This window comes from Daldinia loculata (genome assembly GCF_022478755.1).
Source record: "Daldinia loculata strain CBS 113971 unplaced genomic scaffold F4817scaffold_20, whole genome shotgun sequence".
Classification (NCBI taxonomy): Eukaryota; Fungi; Ascomycota; class Sordariomycetes; order Xylariales; family Hypoxylaceae; genus Daldinia; species Daldinia loculata.
In genome coordinates, this window is record NW_026054874.1 from 487670 (window position 1) to 510757 (window position 23088).

The 23088-nt window shown below is 44.0% G+C and overlaps 6 protein-coding genes across 6 annotated transcripts; 4 read left to right on the forward strand and 2 right to left on the reverse strand.

The window, feature by feature from the left end:
- The first annotated feature begins 2465 nt into the window (after positions 1-2465).
- Positions 2466-3414, forward strand: F4817DRAFT_91454 (uncharacterized protein). Its single transcript, XM_049308050.1, has 3 exons — positions 2466-2602; positions 2695-2936; positions 3061-3414. The coding sequence occupies exons 1-3, from the start codon at positions 2594-2596 to the stop codon at positions 3209-3211; spliced, it is 402 nt and encodes a 133-aa protein (XP_049159806.1). The 5' UTR covers positions 2466-2593; the 3' UTR covers positions 3212-3414.
- A 942-nt stretch (positions 3415-4356) lies between these two features.
- F4817DRAFT_91354 (uncharacterized protein) lies at positions 4357-6076 on the forward strand. Its single transcript, XM_049308049.1, has 3 exons — positions 4357-4879; positions 4949-5032; positions 5083-6076. Exons 1-3 carry the CDS (start codon positions 4483-4485, stop codon positions 5883-5885), a joined length of 1284 nt encoding a protein of 427 aa, XP_049159807.1. The 5' UTR covers positions 4357-4482; the 3' UTR covers positions 5886-6076.
- Positions 5596-6597, forward strand: F4817DRAFT_335896 (uncharacterized protein). Its single transcript, XM_049303067.1, has one exon. It carries the CDS (start codon positions 6268-6270, stop codon positions 6481-6483), a length of 216 nt encoding a protein of 71 aa, XP_049159808.1. The 5' UTR covers positions 5596-6267; the 3' UTR covers positions 6484-6597.
- F4817DRAFT_335907 (uncharacterized protein) lies at positions 6586-7760 on the reverse strand. The gene is made up of 3 exons (XM_049303068.1): positions 7369-7760; positions 7132-7223; positions 6586-6980 (listed from the first exon to the last, which is right to left on the reverse strand). The coding sequence occupies exons 1-3, from the start codon at positions 7473-7475 to the stop codon at positions 6847-6849; spliced, it is 333 nt and encodes a 110-aa protein (XP_049159809.1). The 5' UTR covers positions 7476-7760; the 3' UTR covers positions 6586-6846.
- A 1036-nt stretch (positions 7761-8796) lies between these two features.
- Positions 8797-13371, forward strand: F4817DRAFT_91787 (SNF2 family N-terminal domain-containing protein). The gene is made up of 2 exons (XM_049308051.1): positions 8797-11846; positions 11899-13371. Exons 1-2 carry the CDS (start codon positions 9393-9395, stop codon positions 13216-13218), a joined length of 3774 nt encoding a protein of 1257 aa, XP_049159810.1. The 5' UTR covers positions 8797-9392; the 3' UTR covers positions 13219-13371.
- A 2059-nt stretch (positions 13372-15430) lies between these two features.
- F4817DRAFT_358352 (uncharacterized protein) lies at positions 15431-19787 on the reverse strand (the record flags this gene model as incomplete). Its single annotated transcript, XM_049306016.1, has 5 exons — positions 15431-16291; positions 16355-17011; positions 17087-17562; positions 18234-19330; positions 19399-19787. 5 exons carry the CDS (start codon positions 19785-19787, stop codon positions 15431-15433), a joined length of 3480 nt encoding a protein of 1159 aa, XP_049159811.1.
- Between the last annotated feature and the right edge of the window lie 3301 nt (positions 19788-23088).

The window sequence follows — 23088 nt, forward strand, 5'->3', positions numbered from 1 at the left end:
GCTCCGGAGGTCATGTCATCGTGTTCGACTACGTGCCTCTATATATTTTCCAATAACCATGAGCAGATCATCGTTGCCATGTCATACAGCAGGACGGTACAGATCCAACCCAGGAATTCCGAGATGCCCGTTATCAATCAAATAATAGGTAATAAACAACACGCATACTCGTGATGCAATAATCTTGGTCGAGACTGGAACGATATGGCAGCCAGCCAATATAAAACGCCCGGTGGTCGTTCCACAGACCACAACATCCAATCACGTGGAACGAATACCATATACTTTTCTTATCGCTTAGCCGCCGCATACATGGAGAGCGGTCTTACTCGGCTTTCGCATCTGCAAGATTAACTGCACATACCGACTGGCAGGGGCCCCTAGTACATATACGGAGGCGAAAGTAGGCTATTCCTTGGGTGCGTCTGTCATCTAAAAAAAACGATATGCTTGAACGGGCAAAACCTTGATTTCCGGGTGGTCGGGGGTTGCAATATCCTCGGTCTAGGAGTGATAAAGGACGTCTTGTAGCTTCGGGCAGCTGGAAGGTTATCTCTTTTCCAGTTGTCTTACATGTGGGCGTTTCTCTCTCGACGGGATCAGTGAGGATAAGCCGATATGGGTGGGTGTGTGCCAAATGTCAGTGCAGAGTTGCATTGGGGGGTTACCGCGCGGCCAATACACCATCATTATTTCCTCTATCGGTAGTGTTTCCAAAAATGAGAGACCAGGCTGCATTATGGTTGCCTCTTAGTCAGGACTGGCCGAGAAAGACCTACATCGCAGGTGAAAATCTTTCCTGCGTCTTCATGTTTTCGATACGAACATATATGGGCTAGAACCCAATAGGTCTCGTATCTTCAGGAAGCCACTTAAAATGCATTTTGGGCCTTAACCTCAAAAGTAAGCAACTGCGTGGTTGGAATATGGCCATGATCGTATTTTACTTCCCGCTATGCATGGGATAGCTAGGATAAGTAGGAGTCGAGTCCGTTGGGTACATAGGAATTTCTACGTGGGAAAATAAATATTTAATGTTCGGGAGAGACGGATGCATATGCTACCCCCCATGCATGTAGTATGAAGGAGATAGCTGCACTCTTTTAAGTTTGGTTCCAACTTAAACCCACCGACGCCTCAGCGCCTATCAGGGGGGACTAGACCTAACTAGACGTGCTAAGCTACCTAAATATTCGTTGCCGTGTCACGAATCACACAAATACGACCTCTCCAAGTAACTTCATACCGACCTTTTAGGAGCTCCTTACCTAGATGGCCATATCATACAAGCAAAGCACTCAGGCACGGACTAATCTGGTTGTACTCTTAAAACAAGTGTATTCCCGCAGGGTACATCTTGGCGATATGTATGCAATATGCAATATCTTTTGGCCCTGTGCTGATCTCTGCGTGGCGATGGATGATACCAAACTTGTTCAGGAACGATGACGAGTTGTTGATGGTATCTATTCGTAATCATACCGGAGTCTAGGCCGAGTCTCGCTAAAGCTAGCCGCAGCTTTGTCGCTCTTCTACTCGGATAGGATAGAAAATAGTAAAATATTATGGAATTTGGTCAGCGTTGTTTTACTTGATTGCCGAATGCGGAAATATAACCCTAGTATATTTATTAGATTTCTTCTCGATGATGAGATCTTTTCAACGAATCTGTTAAGCAAGTGTTTGCTATGTAGTGAATTCTCCGGATTCTGAAAAGAAATGTCGATTAAAAGAGAAAATCGAAATAGCATTTGCTTGAAATACATTGGACATTGACGCGATTCCCGGGCTTCCGTTTTCTAGAAAAGACCTGTAAGGGCGAAGTTTCTTACTCTCGTCTACACGAGGAATGAGGTGGTGGAATGTAATGGTAATTCGTATTCCCCATGGTGACGACTCAATGGGGGCAGTGCCAGCCTTTCCCCACCTCCGCTTTTAGGCAAAGGACAGTTAAGGATCGGTCGATCACGGCAGGGCCAGAAGCTGGAGCTTACAATTAGTACATACCTGATAAGTTGTTCGACCGAATAACTTGTATGAAAGTTTCTGCTGCAAGCTCTTTAGCGTTGCTGATGTGTTGGTTAGGGAATTTGGGACTGGAACTGATTGAATTTGTAGACGCTCCCGCTTTTGATGACAAAGAAATGTCGGTACAGATAAGCTACAATTTACCGCAGGTGTGTTACTGCTGTAGAAACCGTATCTGCATGTACACTTTCTATGGGTGATAAAGGTCCCTAATGCAGCCAATGGTGCACTTGAGGGTTGTCATGACGGAAAAAAAAAACCACTTTTCGCCTGGAACACGTCGAGTACCGAAAGAGATCCCTGACTTGAGTTTTATATTGTGAGGCGAGGTTGATCCTATTATCTACCTACATAGGTAGCAGGTTAGGCAGATGATGAAATCTTTTAAGCGCTTTCTACGTGTAAATAGATAATAAAAATCAAAGACTACAAAGGTGTTGCAGGAAGCGAAGGTAGCTTCTTTTTGAATGAACTAGTTGGTGGAGTGATGATATCAGCCCAGCCATTATCCCTGTTTAGTCTGTCTCCGCTATCGATAGCCTACCCTGACCTATCCTAGGCCGAGATGTACGAGGTACGTACCATATATGGGAATTGAACTCGAAACATTCGTCTACCCTTGTCAGGCCACTCAAGCTGACATGCATCATTGCCTCTTCTACATAGGGCCACATCAAAAAAGACATCAGGTATTGGAAGATTCCGCGAGACTCGGACGAGATCGGTCGTTTAATGCAATTCTTCCCCGTCCTACTTCAACTTACACTACTTCTTTCTCTACCACACATTTACGCCTTTCACTCGCTGTATGGCAATCTAGCAGATGTGTTGTCTCTATTACACTCGCTTTATATCTACCTAGTATTCACTCACTTATCAAGGCTTCAAGGCTTCTGCAGAGTACCCCAGTACGTCGTCCAACGTTTATGTGAATTTTAATACAATACCTACAATATTCAATCGGCGATCTACCTTACTCGAGGCTTGCAGAGCTACGAAACAAATAGACAAGTTAACAAGCCAACTCGTAAGCGTCAGTTGTGACAACTCGACAGCAACCCATCGATCCACTGTTCGATTTTCCTCTCAGCCCTCCTCCTCCTCCCCAGGTCGCATAACTGGCGGAAGGACAGAGCGAATCCCTACCGTCAGCGGTTCGTTTCTGAAACAACCCATTATTTAAAAATTGATGAGAGCGGGAAATCGCAAATTGACGTCACTAAATCCTCATCGCCATTCTCAATCGCACGTGTAAGCCGTGCAAGAATAATCGTCTGATCTAACTCAGTTGCAGTTCGGCAGCGGCAGCAACGGGTACCACGGATGCAAACTCTCTTATTCAAAGGAGATCTCAATCTATAAAATTCAATCTTTTAAATCATCCAATAAATCAACCAATCATTCGACTCGTCATTTAGTTGAGTGACCTCCGTCGTGCCACTGAGGATTCACTTACATACCACATCTGGCCGTTTGAATACCACATACGGGTACATACCCGGCCCACACAAAGAGATCGCCAAGGAGCCGGAGTTGATACGTATTGTGTGCAATACGACAGTCGAAGAACGGGTGAATTTGGTTGGTAGTCAAGTTGTTGTTCGGTCAGGTTCTGATCTTATTTTATTGGACAAGTCACTGGCGTCTGGCGAGGCAACGTAATTGCTGGCACTGCCCAGAAACGCCATTATTACCCTTGTCCTGGACTTTGTATCCCAGCCACGCGAAACCACATTTCCTTGAATTTGGCCCATTCTGAGACGACAAATAATCACCTACCGCCCACCATCAGTCCTGTTGACATTAAGAGCTTGCAACCCGCATAGAAAAAAATAGCAACCACCGCCTGATCCTGCATACCAGTACTCTACTTTGTCAGTGCGAAGGTCGCACAACACCACGCACAGCCATTACAGAGACGCCGTACATATTGTAGATCAGTATCCTGCATCAATATTTCTGATAAGACGAAAAAACAACCAAATCCGAGGTTCCGGGCCCCGATAGTCTTTCGAGATATCAAGCCGCTTTCATTTTCTCTAGCACAGTGTTGATTAAAGTCTTTGAAGATCTCAGTCTTTGACTGACAGATACCCGGGGAGACCCGCACAAGTTACCGCACTTTGAGCTTGCAAGGGTCGTTGCTCTTATCGCAAAAGAGAAAAAAAAAAAAAAAAAAAAAAGAGTAAAGTACCCACACATACCTACAGCAGCTGAGCAACAGCCCAGAATTCCAGTCTCTATTCCCGAACCTTCCTAAGCCCACTCGCGTCGTCTGCGATAAGACAAGACCGTCAAATTCAAGATTGCGCTCTCCACGATCGTTTCCTTGCATATCACAATCGAGCGCCGATCCACTTGCCCATCGTTTCTATCTTCTCCGTCCCCACCAGTGGACAATCCTTTTCAGGGATCAAGAGCGATAAAACATTTGGCCTTAGCCCGTCCGAAACAATGGCGTCTACAAGCTACAGCCATCACCTTCTGCCAACGCCGCCGCAGCAAGGGCAATACCGCGACGAATCTTACCAACAACAAGCTCCCGTTCCTCCACATCACTACTATCAGCAGCAACAGCAGCAACAGAAGCAGCAGCAGCAGCAACAACAACAGCAACATCAAAGGCAGCAGCAACGGCAGCAGCCAATAGTACCCGCAAAGCCTTCCGAGCCGCAGAAACCAGAGCGGGTCCGACCGAAGTCGAGAGCGTTTAGTTTTCGGTCCGAGAAATCTCACAGGAGCTCGAACTCTCATAATAAGAACAACTCTCATGAGACATCAGCCGAGAAGGAAGCCAATCGACTTCACGGCAAAACCGACCCTACACTAGCTATGACTGAACTAGAACCATGTGCGTTACCATATCTTGCCTGAGCCATATATTTAAACACTTAATGGCGTATACTAACCTACAGTGTAGCTATGGAAGCGCAATCTAAAGGAGGTATTAATCCGGCCTCTCTGCGCTCCTTCCAACACAAGGATGTTTATGGCAACCCAATTAGTCAGTATAGTGTCTTATATATCCATTTCTAATGCTAACCGTCGTTTAAGCCGACCCCGACCGATCGAACCCTACTCGAAGCCGGATGGAACGGCCTCTTGATACAATTCGAGCTTTCGAAGCTGCCATTGATGGCGCATATGGCCGCCAATCAGATACCGCTTCAGTAGCGAATTTTAGCAGGCGAGGAAGCCACTACGGAAGTGAGCAATACATCTCTCCATCACCCTCACCTAATCATATGTGCACCATCTCACAGAAGACATCATTAGACAACGGTCCGCGCTTTCCCCAAGATAGCTACTACGGAGGTCGACCGAATTCTGGGTTCCGACCAGAAAGTACGATGTACGATCCCAGACAGGCCGTGATCAATCACCGAGAAAGCTATCACGAAGGATATGAAAACGCTCCGTACAGTCATAGTAATCCGGGTCCGAGAAATAGATATTCGAAAATGCAGTCCGATCCGTACGCGAACCACCGCGGGGTTGTCGATAAGAACGTCTACCCCATGCCGAACAATCACCGCTCGTATGAGACGGTCGCGTCCGGTTCCGGTAGTGGAAGTTTGGGCGAACCGGCAGGATATCAGACTGATCCCACTAGTAGTGATAATAGCTCAATCGATCGCCGTTCGCCACCGAAACGACAGGAACCAGTAAACGACTATGGAATTAGCTTTGGCCAGGCAACGCAAGCCCCAAATCTGGGGCTCGCACCACCTAATCCACGTAAAGAGAATGGAATATTGAGGAAGCCTTCAAAAGCCACAATACCTAGCGGACACTCGGAAGAGCGACCGCAGGTGGAGAAGCGAAAGAGTTGGTTTAAACGATTTAGTAAAGCCTAGGCCTATTAACGAACGAGTCGATATTGCTTCTGCGATGGAACTATTCGCACATCTTAATACCTCTTTGAGATACCCCTTGTCTCTACGACATCCGACATTCCCATGAATAATTTTTTATGTTATAACCCCGATTGGGATGCAATTCTAGAAGATACAGTTTTGACGATCATTAATGGACCAGAGGTCATGGATTGACCCGGATATGCGTACCCTGAATATTGAGCAGGGTTCGAAGATGAAGTTCATAAGGACGAGTTTTGCGACATTCAGCATCTGGTATGGTGTTTCCTATTGAAACGTCGCATTTGCGGGCACGGGAGGAGGCTTTGGTGAAATATGATAAGGTAGCATCAGAAAGGGGAGTTGGTGTTGGTGGAAGGTTATGTTCACGATGTTAGGAATATTTGGAGGACCGGGCGAGCTTCCTCGTCTCATAGTCTATTGTCTATCCTTAATGACCCTATTCTCCATGACCCCATTACGGGCGGATATATGCGAGGCCTATGTGGTATGTGGAAAAGGGATCGGACAGGCAAGGGTGTACTGCACTCAGTGGCTTACCAGAAGCCATCTGCTAGAATACAAATGTCACATTTGACTCAATGTCAATTTCATAATATGGCATGGTGAACTCTCTTTTAGACGTTATCCCTTATTTACGAAATAGGTCACGTAATGAAGAAATAATACCAAGGAGGAATTCCGAACCAAGGTGCTTTCAATTCTGAAGTAGTATCGCTCGTAGTGATACTAGCATACTATGTGCTAAATGCTTGTAACCTAAGGCATATATGTGTACCTAAGGCATGATTCCTTCGATTTTCCCGGGTTGAGATATGGTTTTGGGAAATACACAGACCGCCGTTACTTTCCTGGCATATTTACACAGCTAGTTAATAAGTCTAGGCCCCCAAATATAGCAACCCACAGTGAGAACAACTTCCCATATAGATATCTTTGATTAGTCCTTCTTTCCCTCTTTCTTCTTGGCTGCCAGCTGTTCTGACTGGTCTTCATTCATGGCTACAATCACGTAGCCTACAAGGACAACGTTTGCCATGATAGCTGCGAGGGCTCCCGCGTACGTGGAATTTCCTAGTCATACTTGTTAGCGCGGTTGGAATAAGTAATACGGTAGATGATGCGTCACGTGGCCACGTAATATGCAGTGATTGCAAACTAGCGAAGAAAAGAAAAGAAGGATATCATAATAGAGGAGGAAGGAATATGGGCGTTTCGGCTTTACCTTTGAAGATGGTGTTCACCGTTAAGAAATAAGATCCAATTGGTATGACCACCATGGCGAAGGTGAAGGCTAGTAACTTAATAATTACACCGCTATTGGCAGTGTTAGATTGACTAAGCTATTTTCACATTCGTAGTAGAGAGGGAGCGGAGAGTAAGGGGTAAGTAAGTCTAGAAGACAAGAGGGTTGATGTTATGAAGTGGTTAAGCCTTCGGTGAACTGTACTTCCCTACTTACATCGGGACGGCTGGCGCGGTACTGCTCGACTGTTCCTGTCCGGAGGTACCGTCGTCATCTTTGTCGAGGATGGTCTTGTCTGTGGAAATGATACGACGAGTAGCCATTGTCCTTCGTCTTTCGTTTCCTCTTGCTTCTCTTGGAGTTGACTTGATAATTAGCACTGGTAGTGGCTTGACTGGTGCTAGGATTGTTAGTTGTAAAATCAACAATCTTATTGTGGTTCGTTAACTCGTTGTACAGTGTAGGTACTGAGGCTCATCTGGACACGGGCCCTGGCATCAAAGAGGCTCAAGCAATTGATGGATAAGAGTGGGGCTTCAATGTACCTACATAGTACCTAACGTATACTGGACTATTCAAAAACTGACAGAAGGAGCTTTGACCTAGGTATATCACCCTAAAGTACCTAATGAATCTACGTACCTGACGTATAAAGATACATAGGTACATACATTATGGGGCTGGGGGGGTCTATTGACATAGTGTCAGCAATAGTGATAAGGTGTGGACATAATGTCGGCGGTGCGCCGCTTAAGAATCAGTCCCCTACCTGATTGGCTAGCACGTATAATATAGACACCCTCGGGGGTGATTGTATCCAAATTATAAGGATAACCAGGTCTGAAATAGCTACCGTACGTACACGATTATATTTTGTCGTAATTATATTACTTTCGAAATACTGATATATTAGGAAAGAGTGGCCTTTTAGACATCGTCACCAACGGTAGTCACGGTCACCTAATCGACATATGTCACGTACGAGACTGTGTTAAGTCAGGACATAATGTCAGGCCAGGTAATATAATATTTAAAAAAAAAAAAAAGAATAGAAGGCCTTATAATCTAATACAAGGCCTTCAACATACTTATATATATACAGCAAAGGCACAGGCACATGTAAAAGTCAATTGAAAGGATTACGTTGAATTACTATTACGAGATTACGGGCTACGTGTTTTACCATTACACTACGAGGTCATTACGAATTACGATTAAAGTTTACTATATTGCAGTATATATGCATACTTCAGGCCCTTATTTAACCTGTATATACCCGGGGCTGACATTATGTTGAATATCTGACATTGTATTAAATCTCTGACATCGTGTTAAATTCCTGACATCGTTGTGGACATAGTGGCTACCTGGACATCGTCAACAGGCCTGGTAATTACGGCGAAATAGACAGTACCTCTGACATAATAAATACCTTGACATACTATCTATTAGTACTGACTTGTAAGTACCTGCAATGAAATCGGTACAACAAGTCTTGCTGACATTGTATCGACCTGTTAACATGGTCTTGACATAGTATCGGGGCCTGTAATTATGTAATTATACTGACACCATTGCTGACATAATGTCAATAGACCCCCCCAGCCCCATAATGTACCTTTGAGCAGTGTACCTATGTAAGTACCTTGTTCTTCAATTTACGTATCTTTGATCTGACCTTTATCCATTGAGACAAACAAAGCCTGAAACCACGATGAATAGGTATATCTCTACAAATTGAGTCTCTATATCTTTAAACCCTTCCTTCTCATTCTTATGTATTTGGTTCAATATTTGTGTCAGCATACAGCCCAGGTACGGGATCAATTAAACGTTCTTTCCGTCAGCTGATAGCGCGCCGGTAGTGCTCTTAGATCCACAATTTACCGCGTCGAGGCGCGTGCACCCACTTTATCTCCTGTGCGTTTACCGTCGAAAAAGAAAAAAAAGTCGCTTTCATTTTGATTTAATACTTTCCTATATCCTCTGTGCCAAACTTCTCCAGTTTACAGACTCGTATCGCCCACCTAAAGACCGTTCATCCTGACGATATATAGCTCTTGTTATGAGCCCTCGCCTAACTGAACTTGCCCATTCTTCTTCATAGAATCATCATCCCTTCACGATACACAATCAAACCTATACTCTCTTATGATTTATCTCAACGTCAAGCCAGATATCTGCATTGAAATTACTGTTCCCCAGTGCGATCTATTGCTTCTAGGTATCCATTCTTTAAAATGGGACGGCCATCTCCGTCGATCTCGGGCAAAGGCTCTACTTCAATCCCTGGTACTCCAGGATTGAGTCGGAAAGGCCAGCCCAGCTGTCGAGCACAGAGCTCCAGCGCGGCGTATATTGAGATAGATGACGATGATGACATCGACGAGCTTGCTAATGATGGGGTCTCGCCATACTTCACTCAGCCAACGCAAATAGTTAACAGAGCTACTCAACCTACTCAAATAGTAAACCGAGCTCCGCAACTGCCATCCTCTCCTCTAGTGCCTGATACGCCACGTGCGACTATTGAAGTGCCTGCTTCGTCTCCATTCCAGGCCGAGAGTCAGGCGAAGCCCTCGGATGTGCTAATTAAGAAGTCTGGCGTAGCAAGTAGAGTAGGATCATTAATGGCGCCAGCGGGAACGTCATTTAGGCCACCTACGATGCAGAAACCACCACAGAAAGCTGGCGGTCCTATGGGCCGACGAGACTATATAGATATCTCTGATGATGATCTATTAGAGGACTATAAAAAGCAGGATAGCTCAGATGACGATACACCTACTAGGGGAGATATACGCCCTTCATCTTTTGCGAAGAACCCATCGTTCCCGGTGTCGAGAACAGGAGCTACGTGGTTTGAGAATGCAGACATCTCTCTCAACGATATTCGTGATATCAGATTACGGCACCTGACCGGCCAAGTTTACAAGATCGTCCAAAGGGCTGTACCTGGAATTACCATTCGAGCCTGCAAGGAAGCATTGCAGAAGGACGTCGGCTGGCAAGTTTCGAAGGCGGTGGATTCATTGACGGGAAGGCCGACTAAATCACTCTCGCTGTCGAAAGCTACAGGTGCATTGTCCAACAACACCTGTAGCACTGCAAGCACTAAACGTGCACCTGACGATAGTGAATACCTCGAATCGACCCCAACCTCTTTAGATACCTCAGGGTCCGATGCCCCTCGAAATAATTTGCAAACTTTTTTAAAAAAGCTTCCACCCTCTGCAAATTCAACCAAGTCTTCTTCTCAAACTTCAGTACAACTTTCTCGCACACAAAGTTCGAGCAACTCAATTCTTTCAAGTAATTCAATTGCATCGAATACATCTAACAATAACCCACATCGCAGACGTCTTGTACAAGGACGAAAACATTCTTCAACACCATCTGCAATCTTTTCTATATCATCTTCACCTACTTCAACTATTACTAGTCTAACACAGTCAAGAGAGTCATCGCCAGACAACAGTCTCGGTATGAAGACTGGGTCATCCGCTGCTCAGGCGGCCGCGTCTAAGGCAATGCCTCGCGGTCGCCGACTCATGCAGGGTCGTCGCAATAAGACTCCCGATCCTGATTCAAATTCCGAGTCAGACTCACTCCCCTCTGTAACCCGACTTGCTCGATCTCGTAAGAGACAATCGGATGCAGAAGACCTGCCCCCAATGAAGAAGTCTAAGGTCGACAAGAGTGAGATTCAATCGCGAAAGAGAGATTCGGATCAATTAGAGCTTAAAGCTTCCGACCTTCCTACCCCTCCTAACAAGAAGACAAAAGTTGACACACCCAAGAAGCGTAAGGCTGATGATGAACTTGAGCGTGATGAGTTTAAAGAGGATGAGGTTTATGAAATCTCTGACGAGGACTCTGACCCCGACGAACTTGTTGAAGAACTTGTTGAAGATCTCTCTAATGTCCTCGAGTATCTCAACACCTGCACCGTTGAGAATCTGGGCCGCATGATTGGTTCTACAGCGGACGCCCAGCTGATGAACAGTTCCCGCCCTTTTAAGTCTATTGCTGATGCCGAGAAAGTCTCGCGACAAGACAAGGCCAAATCAAAGAAGAAGATTAGAATGGTCAACGTCGGCGAGAACATCGTAGAGAAGCTAAAGTCCTGGTTACAGGCATGCGAGGCAGCAACGGCCGTCATCGACGAGTGTGATAGAAGAGGAGCAGAGATTAATAGTATCATGTCCACCTGGAATCTTGATAAGAATGGCGAGTCCAAGGATGAGGCAGCCACTCTGGCTCGACTACCGATCGAAGAGAAGCCCGAGCTGATGGGCGAGAGCATCAAACTCAAGTCCTATCAGATGGTTGGGCTCAACTGGATGGACTTGCTGCGCAGGAAAAGTTACGGCGGCATTCTCGCTGACGACATGGGCCTCGGCAAGACTTGCCAGGTCATCTCATTCATCGCTCACCTAGTCAAGTCGGAGCGTGAACCGGATTCCAGGCCGCCTTGGCCGAATCTGATAGTTGTGCCGTCGAGTACCTTCGAGAACTGGATAAAGGAATTCGAAACGTTTGCTCCTGGTGTCTCGGTGTTGGCGTACACAGGCTCAAGCCGTAGAGGGATCTCTCCTAGAACCGCGAAGCAGCACCACGTCGTCTTAACAACCTATCCGCAAATTGAAAGACAGCGCGAGGATCTTAAGTTCCTCCAAGCCATAGAGCCATATGTTTGTGAACCCATCCTATTTGTGTACACGAGCTTGACTAACTAGTGTTTAGGCCGCCATATTCGACGAGGGCCACAAACTCAAGAACCAGAGCACCCTCATTTACAAGCAGATGATGCGGGTACCGACTGAATGGCGCCTTATCCTCAGCGGTACCCCTGTACAGAACAATCTGAAAGAGCTCCTAACTATCCTCCGTTTTATCGAACCCGGCATGTTCGACAAGGACAAATTCAATGCGCTCAATACAATCTTCGAAGCCAAGGTCCCCAGCAAAGATGTTCTAAACTTCGCAGCGCTTGCATCAGAACGTGTCGAACGTGCCCGTGTGGTCATGGCTCCATTTATTCTGCAGAGACGAAAGGAAGAAGTCCTCGCTTTACCTCCTAAGACGGAGCGCCTTGAAATCGTGGGGATGCATGAAACACAGAAAGAGATCTATGATTCGATCAAAGGCAAATACGTACTACCGAACGGCGTCAAGAAAGCTAAAAAGGATGCACATCAATGGATGTCACTCCGAAAGGCGGCAATCCATCATCAATTATTCCGTCATCATTTTACCGATAAAATAGTCTTGGAGATGGTAGAGATCTTGTGGAAGCACTACCCTGCTAAGGAACTCGGTGTCGAGAGTAAGGACGAACGCTACAAGAAACGTTTCATAGATACCGCCTTAGACAAGACCGACTTCCAACTGCACCTCGATTGCAAATATTTCAAGCGAATCCGACATTTTGATGTTCCTGATCGATCATGGGAGGACAGCCCCAAGGTTCAAAAGCTCTTAGAACTTGTACGCGGCTATATGAAGAACGGAGATCGTGTATTGGTATTTAGCCGTTTTGAAATTGTAGTAGATATCCTACGAGAGGCCCTACACTACGCAGATATCCCATATTGCTGCATCACAGGAGCCACCGATACGGCAGATCGGTTCCCGGAGATTCAGCGCTTCACGAACAACCCAGATATCCCCGTTTTCCTCATCACTACTGTGGCCGGCGGCACTGGACTGAACCTTACTGCGGCGAACAAGATCATCCTCTTCGATCAGTCGGATAATCCGCAAGAAGATGTGCAGGCGTCCAACCGCGCCCACAGGATCGGACAGACGAGGCCAGTAGAGATAATCCGTTTCATCACAGAGAAGTCGGTAGAGTGCCTCATCTATAACTCGTGCGTCAAGAAGCTAGTCCTTGCTGCCCGCGTCGAAAGAGTATGGGGCGTGGAAGAAGAGGAAGAATCCGTGGAAGAGCAGTGCAAGAAGCGTATGCTCTTGGGAGATGAAGAATATAAGCCGATCGACCCACCTGAAGTACTTGAAGCACTTGAGGCACCTGGAGCATCCGAGGCTACTCAGCAGTCCTAGTTCGAGCCCACCACACTCATCTGAGCGGCAGACTACCTTCTTAGAAAGGCCTTTGCTAGGTCATACGATGCATGATATGCATACACACCATTATTTCTCGACATTGGCTCTTGTCATTAGGTCTCGTTGTTGATTTCCTTGTTATTAGATCTTAATAGGTCCCATCGTTGGTATCGTTGTCGACTTATCCGACAACTCACTTCTTTCCAACTAGCAAGAAAAAAGAAGAAAAAATAGGAAAAAGAAAAAGGAAAAAAAAAAACACCCCCTTCCAATGACACGAATATTTAGGCATAGTACACGATATGCCAAACCCCCTTTTTTTTATTCCTGGCTTCTGCAGCATATACCTGAGCAGACACCATTGTCTAAGAGGATTGATACCTCAAAGAGCAACTTTTTCTCTACAGCACGTGCCTGTATTGACCCTATTGATCAGAGATACCCGATATATCGGAAGAGCATTGTTTGTCTTTGCAACACGTACCTGCTTAGACCCTACGATGAAGACACACACCCAGCATGACATTCGAGCATACGAAGCACATCCGCTATTTTCCGTAGGGTTCATCGGCTAGGGGGCCTCTATTCTCCAAAGGCCTACGAATGGACTCGAACATCATATCACAGTACCACTCTTCTCCCGAACAACCACACCTTCTCTTATTACGATACACTCTTACCCAGACTGCGACGATACACGATTCGCCTATGATTAGTTTGGGTGTCTGTTTTCTGATAGACCTATTGCATACTTCGATACCTAAAACATCCTATACCAATACCCGACGCTCCATGTCATAGCGCAGCCTAGCATCACCGTCCGTCATTGCAGTATGTACCTGCCCTGACTACATCCGTCAACACGTATCACTGTTCAGACTGTTTTTCTGCAGTGCAGTGTGTACTTTTACTTACCAATATTCCACGAGGGAATACCTATCGACCACAGTAGCGAAGAGTGCCATCTTTGTCGGGATTTTAGGTTGGGGGGCCTACTTTCCCGGATGAGCTATTTCGATATACGGCATAGCATGAAAATGATTTCTATATTCCAGACCATCGTTTGTCTTTGCAGTATATACTTGCACTGACCTTATGAGCGAGAAGAGAGTATGATACCCTGAGTTAATACCGACCTATTTACGATACAGAACACACCTACCTTACCCTGACACCACGAATAACCACACATCACCACGACGTCACGAAGCCGGAGAAGATACTCCGAGTTCCCGCCCAGATCTTTTGGTAAAGGCCAATTTTTCTGGATGAGTTTAGGACTGAATATATACCTATTCTTGGCAATACAACACGGCCTACCTAAATTATATCGAGAACCGTCACCTTATTCTCGCACCATACGACACCACACTACCTTGGTAATGAGAGAATACACCAGTCTCTCATTGTTAACGCCACGACACTTGGGCATATATAATACAGCGGATAAAAGGGCACCAACATAATGAGCCCATCCTTAAAGCCAGAATAAAGGCACAGATACACATCCAGCGTGGGAGACGATCAGCGTAAGAATCGTGTTTTTGCCAGCGATACAAAAAGAAAGAAAAAAGGAGGCACATATAGAATTGTACAATGATACCCCACACATATAGATTAATAGAGACAGAGGACGAGGGCCATGCCGTGCGGCATTGTACATACATATAGCATTAGCTTGGGCGTTGGGGGTAGGGTTGAATTATCATTGAGCAAACTTCTGGATTGAAAAATCAATTCCCTCAATGTTCTATCTTCAGGCTTGTGATGCGTATTTCAAGCCGTGACGTTCGTAACATGTAATTGTAAAAGTGACTTGAAGCGTAGGTAGGTATGTATTTATATCTACGTCGCCTAAAGTGATTAATCCAACTCGAGCTACGAAGTAGAATTAGAAATTGTACACAACCACATAGAAAATAACTAGGTACTTTACATATGTAGACCAAACTCCTCGCTTGACCGAGTTTTCTCATTGGCTATGGTATAGTGCTACCGCTAGTATTCATGTCATAACCCGTAGGCACGTATCGTATCCTAATCTCTCAATATATCATTATCTCTCCATGCACACACAACACACTACCACCCCCCGGCCCCCCTTTTCTAAAATTATCCCACTCATGCACAAATAGTATCCGCATATCGATCTATCCATCCATCCATCCATCCATCCATCTCAAGGCCCTAGCCCAGCCCAGCCCCGCATTTAATTGTCATCATGTTTCTGGGACATCCTTTCCTGCAAGGCCCGCAAGGCCTGCGGGGGCAATTTCTTCACGCGGACTAGAGTATTATAATACGGCTTGGTGAAGCCCTCGAGCCCCGTAGCGCCGACGTGGTCCGGCATACCGTTGGCGAATGGTTTGAACTCCCTGATGTGGCGGTTCGAGTCGTCGGCGCCGTCCTTAAGCTCGAACCAGGGGGGGCCGTGGCCGCGGGCGACGCGCATGGCGGCTTCGAAGCCGGCGCGCATGGCTGGCATCACCCCGATGCTCGTGTAGCTAGGGCCGGCGACGGTGAGTTGGCCCTTGAAGGCGGAGAGTAGTTCGTAGTGCGCGGCGCTCATGCGCTCGCGGTGCCCGACGTAGTGCTGTGGCAGACATTCGCGGCATAGGCTCGCGTAGGAGATGGGCTCTTGATCCACGGGGATGCCGAGATGGCGCTGGACGGCTTGCAGGGCCATCGCGCGTCCCACTTCCTCCGTCGGGTACTGGGTCCAGCCGTCCCAGTAGTGGCCGCCCATCATGACGGTGAGCTTCGTACCCGGACGCTCTTCGCGCATCTTGATTTCCGAATCGAAAAGCACGCCTAGTAAGCACTCGTCGTTGTCGGGCGTCGAGGTTGGTACAAGGTAGCCGAAGCCGCGCTTGCCTGCGAGCAGATCTGGATTCGGGAACCAAAGATTGACGACCATGATGGTTACGGCGTGAGTATCTTCCAGCGAGGGGAGACTATCCTTAGGTTTGACCAGTCCGGCAAGATGCTTGGAAAAAATGGTGCTGATTACTTGGTCGTATTGCCTCGTTCGTTCCCGCTTTTCTCCGTTCGCCGTAGTCGTTGCAGCTACCTATAGAAGTTCAGTATCAGAGCGTGCTTCTACAACACTCTTGGGTGAGTCTAGAAAGCCTACCGATACTTGGCCATTTTTATGTTCCAAAGAAGTGACTTGAGTATAGGCCTTGATTGTTACATTTTTCTGATTCTTCAAGTCTTTAGTTAAGCTGTCTGAGAGGGTAAGAAGGCCATCTTCAAACCCCATAGTGGTTATGCCGGCCTTGTTAGCCAAATCCCGGATCTTGGAACGATTAGGACTATTCATGAGGCTATGAAGAAGAATTGGTTCCTTGGCTTCTACTAAGGGCATGTCAGGCTCACCTGCTGGACGTTTGACCGAACGCCAGAATGAATCGAATATCGTCTGCATTACACTCAATTTGTATACGTCGCCGCCGTATATGCCATGCATCATGCCCGATATTATATTATCAACCAGCCGGTCGTCTTTGAAAAGTCCACAGAAAAACTCGCCCACGGATTCATCTCGATCCACCAATGAATCAGGCAAGGAATCAGGCAAATTCTCCCGGAACAGGATACCGTTAAAAAAGGATTTCAAGGCCCCGTCCCAGAGGGGTTCAGTAAGATAGGATTGGATGGTATGAATAATGTTCTCCGGAGTGAGATGATTTGTCGGTAGCTTGACTAGGTGGTCTGGATAATATATATAACGAGCATGGGGAGGGCCGATTTGAGCTAAAAGTTTATCTTCAATGCCCAAATTTAGCAGCTGAAGTAGGGGATTTAACCATTAGCGAAGCTCTTATTTTGTCGAAAAGGCCCAGTCGTGTGAAGGTGTACCCACTACATCATAGAAGACGAGGCTGTCATACTTGAGAGGCGAACCCCCCGACCGAAGTATGCGCGGACCAGACTGGAACATAACTTTCTCAGATGTCTCCTTGTTTATCTCTACCAATCCCCCATATATCCATCCACCGAGTTTATTAGACGCCTCGTATAGTGTGATATGTGCGTTCTGGGCATGGCGGGCTAAGTAGTGTGCGGTAGTCAACCCAGTGATGCCGCCACCAAGAACGGCGATTTCCCGCTTCTTGCCATTGCGCGCTTTGGCGTTTGTTGCGAATGTCTGGCTTTGAGCTTGAGGGAGCTTCCCAGACCGAGAGCAAGCAACCTGCTTTCGAATCGACGAGTGAAGAAGGCTACTCGGAGCTACCAGGGAGCTTAGCTGTCGTGAGGCCGGGGATGTCGATATTCGGGTAGGAGGGCCATGTCGCGCATTGCGGTATGCAGACCTTAGAAGACTTACAACAACATCTTCTGAGCGTTTGGAAGTCATTGCACACGTAATATGGCTATATGGCTGGCCGTAGTGCTAGAGGTCGCATTTTGAAGTTTACGGAGAAATGTACAAAGTGGCGTGGTGAATTCAAGCTGCTTTAGAAATTACTTATGTACTTCGTACTTACGTAGTACTACATACGTAAGTCGAAGCTGCCCTCGTTAAATACCCCCCCACTTATCATGTAAATACATCCGATACCTATCATAAGACTACCTACATGTACCTACCTAAGGTACTACGTATTACATTAGGTACATGTACCTATTGCTTAGGTGTTCCTATCTCTATAAAACAAGTCACATCACAATAAAAGTATAGACTCGAGATAAATTAGAAATCTTTATATTATTCATCAAGTCACAAAATGCATTTGGGTATATTTGTAATGTGCTGAAGTCCCTTGACTTTTCCTATCACCGACCTAACGCCTGTATCAATAGCAATTAGCAATTCTAGAATTGAGAATTTCCCCCTTATCTCCCTATCCCCCTATCCCTCATTCGCTCATTGAGAATGCTGATTCATCATCAACCTTTCCACTTCCGCTGCATCATCGTAGACTCTATCCATCGCCGCGAAACCTCCCCCTTTTCCGTCAAACTTCACATGATAGTATCAGTTGCTGCTGCTGCTTCTTGACCCGAACCAGTCTCCCCACCGGGCACAAGAAGCTCCTCGAGGCCATTCGAGTCCACAAACTTCCTCTCGCTCACATGCTCCCTTGTCCCATCAGCAGTCCAAACCTTATCCTGGAATGTTCCCCTTTGTCCTTCGTCGTGCTTGTATGGGCAGAAACGGTTGGTACATGGCTTGTACTTGCACATGGTCTGGAGATGAGTGAACTTGCATCCCTCCACGGCGCAATCGCCTCCGTTCCGGCAGGGGGGCATATCCGGGTGCTTGAAAGGACAGCTCGGGTTGGTACAATTAGGGTAGAACTTGCATTCTTGTTCATTCTGATGCGCGCGCCTGGTTGCCGGTGAGGGATGGCGACCCACACATTTCCGGTTTTTGCATGCCGCGCCGTATGAACAGACATCGTTGATATCAACCGTGGTATTCGGCGGTGCCGCCGGAGACTGATGAGCAAACTTGCAATCCCTGTTGGTACATGACAAGTTGAACTTGCAAACCATCGTTTCGGGGTTAGACAGTTCACGTCTAGCCTGCGTCATATCAACGTCTTCCTTGTCGGCACCGGCCTCGTTGGCATTAGACCCATCTCCCTGGTGGAATTTGTGGCCGTTGACATGGCCTCCTCGCCTACCACCTCGCGGATTTTGTACCCGGTCGAAAAGCGACCTTCCGTTAGGTCTTCCGTTAGGCTGGCTCTGTTGGGTAAGTTGCTGATACATCTGCCCCATCATATGGTTCTGCTGTTGGAGGAGCTGGAATAATTGCTCCGGAGTACCGCCGCCAGGCATCATCCAATTCATATCATTGTTCAGATTAGGCATTCCATTAGGGTCGTGCATATTCGGCAAGGCTCCACCAGCTTGACCTAGATGAGCAGCAAACCCAGCCGCACGGTTGTTCGCTGCACGATTGTTGGTGCGTCCGAAACCGCCCCTCGGCCCAGTAGGAGGCGCTCGATGGGCGTTGATCCTTTCATTGCCATTTCCTCGGACGCGGTGCAACACATTGTCGTGGCTACGATCCATAGCCTTGCTCATCTGTCCAAGCATCCGCTTTTCTCGGTTGCCTCGCATATTGGGATTTCTCATAGATCTAGGACCTGTGGGACTAGTTGGTGTTAGCTCATGTTAAAAAGGCATAAATAGGGAGATAAAAATCCAATAGTAGGAACTTACGCGTTCAGCTCGGGACTATCAAGGGACATAGTCATATCTGCATCCTGTTCTGCGGAAGACGGCGCGTTTTGGGGCGCCCCAACACCATTGTTTCCTAATTGGGCCGGGGCTCCGTTCAGTTGAGAGTTCAAAGACTCGATCTGATCAAAGAGCCACTTCGCGAAGTCTCGTGCGCCAGGGTCGTCAGGGCCAAGGCTAAGAAGATCGCCAGCTAATTCGGCAGCAATTTGATCCTGAGTTTTGCCATTTACGAGCATCAGAATGATATATTCGGAGAGCGCGCTGTCGTCGGCGCCACCTGATGCCCAGCCTACTTCTACCAGCTTTGGCTGGATTGCCATGTTAAGCGCATCCGCCAGCGGCGTATTCATAGCAACCTCGATAGACATATTGGGCTAACTTTATTTTCGGTGTAAAGTAGATTATTGGAAGGTGTAGACAGGTAACGGTCGGCGAAAGATACTATTGTAGGGTAAGAATATGAAAGCGATCTGCGCGTCAAGTTAGATCGCGAGGCGACAGCGGTGGCAAAGCACCACAAGACGGATTAATAGGGTCGCTGGTGAGGTTTGCGATTTTTGACGAAGACTCGGCGCAGTCAATAGCGCTGTAAATCGTCAAATAGGCGTGTCGGATTACCTAGCAAGTGTCAATGCTGTTGTCGGGGAAAAAAAAGAATGACGTTGTTGGAGGTGAGAGGATCTAGAGGAGGCCGGAATATGGGAGAGCAATTTCACTTGTCACAATGGCACGCACCGCCTCAAATTAGATAAAGAATGATAAGAGGTACGCTTGTACCTTCAGCCACTAAAGATTACCGGGTTGGATAACCAATAGTAGTTGCGCCTGTGGGTACGAAGTAGTCCGTGCGGAATAGAGTGTAAAAAAGGGACGGTACAGCTAGTCACGTGGGTAACTCCGGAACCTTCTTGGTTGCTTACCTAATCTACCAGGTACCTAGCCTAGGTACCTACCTTAGGTAATACCTATATCTTCATATTCGTAGCATTAATAGATTACCCTTGCGAGCACCAGCTACCACTTCACTATTGTATAAATAAATACGAACCTAGCTGGGATTGAATCACCATTAACTATCATAACCATAATATCTTTGTCCTAAGCATTCTAATCATCGCAGTGTGGTTGACACCTTAAGTTGTTTTCTTTAACTTCGAATACAAATACACCAAGTTCGTATCGAACGCGAAATAACACACTACTAATTCCAAATGAAATAATACACAAACACATTCGTTCGATGTTAGGAAGAACCCTTACATATCTTTGATATGTATTTCCCTTAAGCAAAGCTGTGGTGCATTATCAATCCGATAGCAGTACACACTTTGGTGTTTCTCCCATAGTATAACAAGGGTTATCTCAGTAAACTCAGACTAGAATTCGTTGAAAAAATCGGGCTTACGCCCGATTGCGCCACAGGCGCCACAGAACGCCTGGCCCGTGTCATTGTATCTGTGGGTCATGGGTGCGAGTTTTGACGAATTCTAGTCTGAGACATGTCTGGCGTGTTTGGCCACAACTATAGGTAGTCCTTTTAAAAATTAAACCTCATATTTACGATGATTTAATATCCAACAACAACGTACGAAATAGCTTCTATTTTTATGACTCGGGGCTAGTATTTTGCTTTCTCTACCTTCCTATCTTTTTTGCATATCCGTACAGCATCGCGTTGTGATATTCCAGGCCTCGACGTCCAAAAACACGTAATAATATACCAAAACAATACTCACACCCACACATACATCCACACATATACCCACAACAACGTACAATATATCTTTTTTTTTATCCAAAGCTAACATAATGGTTTTCTAAGCCTTTTAGCTATTTTGCATGCCCGTACGGCATCGCGTTGTAATGTTATAGGCTTTAACGTGGTATATTCCCAAAAACGTTGCGACCGGTGTTGCGACCGGTATTACGGCTAATTATCACCCCGGAACGCTCGGAACGCGTGCATTTAAATGCTCAAAAAGTCGGGCAAACGCGTGTATTTACTAATGATAAGGTTAGTAAATGTTTCAAATCAATTGAAACTTACTTTAGCTATTGTTTTTAATGTTGTTTTTAATACTAAATAAGATGTTGTGGCAAAAATCGCCCGAGTTGCCTCAGACCACAGATTCGAGATTGTTTTTGGGGTTGTGCCGGGGTTTTAATTGGTTAAAAAGTTGTGTGGCTAGGGGAGGTACAACCGCACAAACGATCTCGAATTTGTGGTCTGAGTTCACTGAGATAAAACAAGGGCTGTAAAGGGCTTGGAATATAATCAGGATTACTAATAATTTTCTAGGGTCTTAAGGTTTTTAGTTCTTCCCTTTTTTCCAAAAAGAAATTTTAATTTATTTATAAATAATTTAAGGTATATATTTATTAGTTTAATTAAATCTTTATTAATATATTAACTTTATTTATATATAATTATATAGTTTTATAATATTTTTTATTTAATAAATTTTAAAATAATTATTTTATATTTTTTATTAATTATTTTTTTAACTAATAATCTTTTAATATTATTATTTATATAATATTATTTTTTTTTTTTTAAATTTGTTTTTAAGTTAAAGTTTTAAATAAAAAATATAACTTTTTTTAATAAAATTTAAAAGTTTATTAACTTTTTTAAATTTTATTAATAAAATATTAAAATTATTTATTTAACGTTTTTATCATTAACATAATTAAAAAATTTTTAAGTTTAATATTTTTTAATTAATTAACTTTTTTATTTAATTAAATATTTTATATTTTTTTAAACTTATATAAAATTTTTAACTTTATTTATATAATATTTTTTAAATTTTATTAAAACTACTTTTTATAAAATTTAATTAAAATTAAATAATATTTAATTATTAATATAATAAAATTTAATAAATAAAATATAAAATAAATTATAAATTTTTTAATTTTTAAATAAATAAAATTTAATAATAATAAAAAAAATTACTTTTTAAATTTTAAAAAAATTTAACATTTTTTTATTTAATTTTTTAATAAATTATTTAATTTTAATATTTTTACTATTTAATATAATTAATTAACCTTTTTTAAACTTTAATACTTTTTTTTTTCTTTTATTAATTTAATTTTTTATACATTAATAACTTTTTTTTAAATATTATTATATTTCGGTATAAATTTACTTTATTTAATATATATATAATTAACTGTTTAAATTTTAAAAAATACTAATAAATAAATTATAAATTATAAAATAAAAACTATAATTTATATAAAACAATATTATATATAATAACGTTAATTTTAAATTATTATATATAAACTTTACCGTTAATAATAAATTTTTTTAATTAATTATTTTATAATTAATAAACGCTTAAAAATAAATTTTAAAAATTTAATTAAATTATTTTATTTAACTGTTAATTTAAAAATAAAAAACTATATTTATTTATAATTTAATATTTATAAATTTAAAAATATTTTACCATAAATAAATAATAAATTTAAAATTTTAATTAAAAATAATATTTAAAAAAACTTTATATAATTTTTAATAAAATTTAACAAAAATTTTAATTAAATTTACAATTTTTTTTTTTATTTTAAAAAATATAAAATATACCATTTTAATAAATAAATTAACCATAACTTAAATAAAATCGCAATTATTAAACAAAAATAAATTAATAATAA

Coding starts and splice junctions, on each gene's coding strand:
- F4817DRAFT_91454 (XM_049308050.1), top strand. Junction 2,937..3,060: donor GGCTTCTGCAGAGTACCCCA/GTACGTCGTCCA, acceptor CCAACTCGTAAG/CGTCAGTTGTGACAACTCGA.
- F4817DRAFT_91354 (XM_049308049.1), top strand. CDS start 4,483: ATGGCGTCTACAAGCTACAGCCATCACCTTCTGCCAACGCCGCCGCAG. Junction 4,880..4,948: donor TATGACTGAACTAGAACCAT/GTGCGTTACCAT, acceptor CCTACAGTGTAG/CTATGGAAGCGCAATCTAAA. Junction 5,033..5,082: donor TGTTTATGGCAACCCAATTA/GTCAGTATAGTG, acceptor CCGTCGTTTAAG/CCGACCCCGACCGATCGAAC.
- F4817DRAFT_335896 (XM_049303067.1), top strand. CDS start 6,268: ATGTTCACGATGTTAGGAATATTTGGAGGACCGGGCGAGCTTCCTCGT.
- F4817DRAFT_335907 (XM_049303068.1), bottom strand. CDS start 7,475: ATGGCTACTCGTCGTATCATTTCCACAGACAAGACCATCCTCGACAAA. Junction 7,224..7,368: donor ACCGCGCCAGCCGTCCCGAT/GTAAGTAGGGAA, acceptor CACTGCCAATAG/CGGTGTAATTATTAAGTTAC. Junction 6,981..7,131: donor GGTGAACACCATCTTCAAAG/GTAAAGCCGAAA, acceptor AAGTATGACTAG/GAAATTCCACGTACGCGGGA.
- F4817DRAFT_91787 (XM_049308051.1), top strand. CDS start 9,393: ATGGGACGGCCATCTCCGTCGATCTCGGGCAAAGGCTCTACTTCAATC. Junction 11,847..11,898: donor TCCAAGCCATAGAGCCATAT/GTTTGTGAACCC, acceptor ACTAGTGTTTAG/GCCGCCATATTCGACGAGGG.